This window comes from Austrofundulus limnaeus, unplaced genomic scaffold, assembly GCF_001266775.1.
Source record: "Austrofundulus limnaeus strain Quisiro unplaced genomic scaffold, Austrofundulus_limnaeus-1.0 Scaffold281, whole genome shotgun sequence".
Classification (NCBI taxonomy): Eukaryota; Metazoa; Chordata; class Actinopteri; order Cyprinodontiformes; family Rivulidae; genus Austrofundulus; species Austrofundulus limnaeus.
In genome coordinates this window covers 23,757-29,649 of record NW_013952683.1, presented here as the reverse complement: position 1 = coordinate 29,649, position 5,893 = coordinate 23,757, and the positions used below count along the sequence as shown (strand labels likewise).

General features: G+C 37.0%; 1 protein-coding gene across 2 annotated transcripts; it reads left to right on the top strand.

Annotated features, from left to right (window-relative positions):
• Positions 1–148: 148 nt before the first annotated feature.
• rwdd3 (RWD domain containing 3) lies at positions 149–5,181 on the top strand. Of its 2 annotated transcripts, none has more exons than XM_014021184.1 (5): positions 149–303; positions 919–1,145; positions 1,935–2,159; positions 3,159–3,277; positions 3,396–5,181. In XM_014021184.1, exons 1-5 carry the CDS (start codon positions 219–221, stop codon positions 3,508–3,510), a joined length of 771 nt encoding a protein of 256 aa, XP_013876638.1. In that variant the 5' UTR covers positions 149–218; the 3' UTR covers positions 3,511–5,181. The 2 variants fall into 2 exon arrangements, with proteins under 2 accessions (XP_013876638.1, XP_013876637.1); XM_014021183.1 differs by having other exon boundaries at positions 151–303; positions 1,932–2,159.
• Positions 5,182–5,893: the final 712 nt, after the last annotated feature.

The following is a 5,893-nucleotide window of genomic DNA, read 5'->3' as shown; positions in this document are numbered from 1 at the left end:
CAACAACAACAACAACAACAACAACAACAACAACAACAACAACAACAACAACAACAACAACAACAAACATTTTACCACAGGAACCAATGAGCTCGTCGTCAGGAGCTGCCCGGACAGTATAGAGTGTCGGACATGCACTGAAACATAAACATTTTGGTAGCATGTCGCATTTTTGCTGATAAAAAGCAGTATGGTTGCTTTATGAGGACTTATAAATTATGTCTGAGGCTGCTTTGGAAGAAGTTTTCGTTTTATCGTCCATTTACTGCGGAGAAGGAGAGTTCCGGGTCCTTCAACAATCTGGTACTACAGCTTTCACCCTGCAAACACCACCAGCCTGACTAAACTAAAGCTTTACTGTTTGGAACATTGAGATAAAACAGCTGTGTTAAAAAAAACATGATTAATGCTAAACCAAGTAAACATACAAGTCAGTTCTGTGTAGTTTTAGTTGTCATCTTGACTTTTGTTGTTCTAAAACCTGATGGTAAAAATAGATGTCAACTCCAAAGAAGTTGTTTTAGTTTAAGAAAATTAGATAACAATCAAGTAATACAAAATAATTTCATTTACCAATATAACATTTTAGTTTTGTAAAGCCTTTTCTCTACAAGAAATAAAATTATTGCCGTCAGGAAGTCTGAAACAATCATTTTAGCTACACAATTAAGCAGTTTTTGCCCTTCTGACAGCTTGTCCCTGACTGGAAATGTGCTGTTTTTTTTTTCCTCCTTAGCATAATTTCCCTGTCCAGTGCATTCATCCTTTAATATCACATTCTTCAACTCATGTTTGTGAAGCCACATCTGTCTAACAGGGTGGCATCAGCTGTATGTGGCCCAACTAAATTCAATGTTTGGGTGTTTTTTTAACCCTTGGTGCCTCAGTGCTGGTCTAACATTACTGTCTGCCTTGTAGCTGAAGATGGACTTGTGGTGCAGATCAACTGCTGCAGCGGAGAAGACAGCAGGCAGAGTGTGATGTTCCATCTGCACCCCAGCTATCCTTCCAGCCCTCCTGACATCTCCATTTCCTCCACTGGCTTCTCTAGGACTCAGTGTCATGCCATCAGACAGAAGTTACTGGATCGAGCTGCAGTCCTAACCCCAGAACCAATGCTGCACCAGCTGGTGGAGGACTTCCAGGTGAACAGCAGCACTTACAGACACAAGTTAGATCTGTTTTAATAGGTTACWGAAAGAAAATCATCTACTGATTAGAATAGATATTACTAGCATAACAAAAGAACCAAACCAAAGGAAAATGCTGTCTTGACTTGTATGCAGCCTTGTTCTTTTTACCTAAAATTAGGATTTTACACAAACCTTTTAACCTTTACCCACAATTACTACCCATTTCTAAGAAATATATCTTTTACAAGACGTGTTTCTATCATTACTTTCACACCAGCTCTGCCCAAAACTAATGCACCAAAAACACAGTTATGTATAGAGCCATTTCAGATAATTATAATAAATTAAAAAACAATCTAAAAAAATAATTATTCATAATGAAATATCATTTGACTTATTCATTTAGTCATTTAATTCATTGTTTTTTTTTCTTTGTTTTTCTTTATTGTATTATTTTGGAGTATTATTTTGGAGTATATCAGTTGATTGTTTTGTTTTTAAAGCATCAAAGTTGGTTGTCTTGTTTCTAGGTTTTTGTTCATCAGCTCGGCTGTTTTGATTTGTGGTTATGTTGATTGATTGTTTTATTTTTATTTTATTGTATTTTTTTACATTGTATGTTTTTGGACCGCAGGAAGAGCAGAGACTTAATAAATAAACTAATAAACTGTCCTAATTTCTGGAGATCTTTATAGTTTTTCACACCACGTTTTCTCTGTTGAGTTTTAAAAATGTAGCTAGTGGACAAGAAAAGTCCCAAATCGCCATCAAATGATCTTTGATGCGATGTGTTTACAGCAGCATTGTGTGGAACTGACAAAGGACCTCAGAGAAGGCGAAGACAGGCTGAAGGAAAGTGAAAGAGTGGAGGAGTGGACTGAAGTTCTGTTGCTGGACCACATCCGATCTCGTAACCGTTACATCGGACTTCTGGAGCACTGGAGCCAGCAGCTGCAGCTGGCAGGCAGGCTTCTGCTGGGGCAGAATATACTCGTTATTTTACAAGGAGAAAGACGTAACATCAAGGTACTTCCTGTCTTATACTCTGCAAAGCCTTAAAAACAGAGTAAACGTGAGAAGGAGAAAATGAATGTTGACAGTTTGTCAAAAAACTAAAAGAAAATCTATTAGCTGAAGACTCAAAGAAGAACTACTTTTTTTTTTTGTGATGTGATGCCCTGTGGTAGAGCATGGCTCAGGAAACCCAAACCAATCAGAACTACAGGATTTATCATAAAATACGTTTTTGTAGAAACTGTTAAGAAGCACAAGTAAATCTGAAGATCTCTGTTAGGAAAATACTGAACAGTAAGAACTTTAATATAAGATGGAGCTTATTATGACCCCCGTACTGTTTTTTTTTTTCAGTGATTTTTGGTCAACCGTAGCACAAAAACAGCTGCACCGATCAACATGAAATTTTGCAGGACTGTAGATGAGTCTGATCTACACTGCACCAGCCAGCGGTTTTATGATAGACCCCATATTTGAGGAGGGGGCTCCTTTCAAAGAGGGGGTGTCAGGACATGCAAAAATGCTTATAACTCAGAAACTGTTCAACATAAAAGCTTCAGATTTCTTTTGTTGTTTAGCTCTGATGAGGGGCTATCCATCAGGTCCAACCCCCCACCCCCCCATATTTTTTTGGATGCACCTTGTAGCATGACATTTATTAGGAATAAAGACTTCTGAGTTCTGGTGCATTTGTACGTGCGGGGGTGATTATGTTACCGCTATGCAGTATCTAGTTTATGAAGAGTTTTTTTGTGTTAGAATTAAGATTTTTATTTTAATTTTAGTTGTATGTAAATATAATCTCACAACTCTTTGCTTGTATAACTCTGTACGTCACAGACCCATCATCAACAGGTAGAAGTGTGGATTTCTGGGAATTTTACTGGATGTTTACCCTCACTATGCCGACCACTGTTATCTGTGTTTTAACATATAACAAAAACCAAGAACACCACGGTTACGTCTGATGCCACTGTGCCCTCTAACAGAGACAGTATTGTTTCTCTTCAGGAGTTTTGTCATAGGTTAAAGACGGTTAAGGTGGATGTGGACTCTTCAGGCAAGAAATGCAAAGAAAGGATGATGAAGGTTCTGCTTGAAGTCCCATCTTCTTCCACCTTTAGAAATAGGTATGCCATTTTACAGCTAGTAAAAACAGAAAAGGTGGGGCTTAATAATAAATATTTATTCTTACAGTGTTGTTTCTGACACCCTCATGGCCTCCTTCTCTGTGTGTCTGTCTGTCAGTCTGCAGGGTTTCATAGTGAACAACTACCAGTCGTTATCAGAGCTGACTGCTGTCTTCCAGGAACTGAACATGGCTCAGGTTTATCAGCAGGTGCTGCCTTCATTAAACGGCTGATGGAAGGAGAACTGGCTGATCCCAGAGCTGCTCCTGCTAGCGTCCAACTACAGCACAAAAAGCATCCGTATCAACCCYGGAGCAGACACAAGGGAGCCAATGGAGGAGCAGCTTATCAGTAACGACTCGTGAACTTCATTGATAATAGATTCAGAAACACGGCATTATTTCTGCCTCTTGTTGTGTCTGTCTCGTCTCGTAGTCGCCATGTCTTTATTTTCAGGCCGCTATGAAAGTTTAAGGGCTTTCAGTGACATTTTATTGGCTTTCAAATCAGGTCAATGAGGTCTAACATGGATTAAAGGGACAGTTTAACAGTTTTGAAGTGGTTTTCTGTGGAACATTTATCAGTAATTAACATCTTACCTGTTGTAGGTAGCTCTATGAAAGGCCTCAGTTAGTCTYATCAGGGCCAAGACTGAAATATAATATTATCATCTTGATATAAATCCAATATTTTACTATTTTATAAGAGAATAAATGGGTAAAAAATATATATAAAAACTTTTACAGCATTTTAAAGAAAAGCACTTGTCGTTCAAGCATTGTGTAAAAAAAAATGAGAGCTTTTACAAGAATCAATATGAGTCAGAGTAAACATTACAGGGTATTTAAACTGTAGGTTTAAATGACCCAACACACAAGCTGACTGGTCTTTGTTACAACTGTTTTTGTAGCAGTTTTATAAAACGTTTTACTTCCACCTRGTGGTTAGATCGATGATGACAAGTGAGTGAAGCCAAACTGAGCTGGCCCCTCTGCTCCTGCCACTCAGCAGTTTATGTTTTAATGCTGGATGTGTTTGGAGTCAGAGCTCCACATGTGAAGCTCACAGCTGTAACTCTGACAGAACCACACCAGCGAACTCTGACGGGGCTCGCGGCCAATCTTTGCAGTGTTCCAGCAAATATCTGCCGTTGTGCTTCCTGTCTGGGCTTTTATAGTTTTTCTTATTTTGTTAAGAAAATTTAATTTGTCCGTGTTTAGATAGTACATGCACTGACCCAGACAAATCTGTTTAACCTGGCCTGCCTTTAGGCACAAGCAGGACTAATACAAACAGGAAGTCTTATATAATACAGCACATTTCTCATCTCCGTAATGAGCATATTCTACAATTTAAAAAAAAGGAACATCAACAAAGTTAAAGCTAGACACTGAAACAAACACATTCCATCCAGTTCCTCTGAACCATTTAAACCACAGGTCAGTGACCAGGATCAGCTATGTTTCCACCGAAACTCTTTAGACCGTTTGTGTTAAACGTGGAGATCGAATGTTCGCCAGCTTTTGTTCTCGTCTGTTTCCAAAGTTAACATCTGTATTGAACATGGTATTTGTTATTTGTCATCATTGGTTTATCATTTATTCCCTCCATTTTTCCAGTCCAGATCTCCTGCTCTATTTCTTTAGTTTGGCTCAGGATAGGTCATGTGTTGTTTAATCTTTGCCAGAATAGTTCAGCTGGTGTTAAATTGTGCTCCAAAAACAAACTTTTGTATAAATAAACAAAGCATACGACATTATTTACAATTAGAGTCAGGCCCATACTCATTGTGGGTGTGAATGTCAAATAAATTTTGGGCTTTAAATGATTTATTAGAATATTTTTTTTGCCAGAGTTGAATTATTTATACAGCATACAGCTTTCAATTAAAATACATAAGTACACAAGTTTGAATTTTTTTTGTGGATTTTCTTTTAACCACACACGGTGAACATTATACAYACTGACTCAAATACCTGTAAATTCATCTAAATGTTTTAATAAGTGGAGCTAAAGGATGACGCTTCTTGGCAAGGCCATGGTGTATTATTTTTTTGTTAGTGATCATGATTAACTGCAGCTGGTAGATTTAATTTAAAAACAAATACTATACATACAACAAGTAAAACAAATCACAAATAAAATGAAAGGTAGCAGAAAGAAGAAAAAAATCTTACTAACATCTGCCCCTTTTTTTCCAAAAAAAAACTTCAAACAATTATAATCTTCAAATAACAAAGCATAACAAAAAACTTCAACTCCTTCTTGAACAACAGTTCTTATGAATGCACATCCAACAATCTAGCTTTTATCATTCTTTTAAACAAATTTATTGAGTCAGCATTTTTATATTCACTTTCCAGATTATTCCACAGTCTTAATCCTTGTACTGAAGTACATCGGTCCATCAAATTTGTTCCAATTTTAGGCTTTGCAAACATCTCTAGTCCCTTAAGATTATAATTGCTTACTCTCTTAACAAAATTTAATTGGATATTTAAAGGCAATACATTTTTATGAGCTTTATACATATTCTGAAAAATATAATCAACCAACTCCTAAAATTTCAATAATTTCAACTGATAAAATAATATATTTGATGGGTGACTGTAAAGT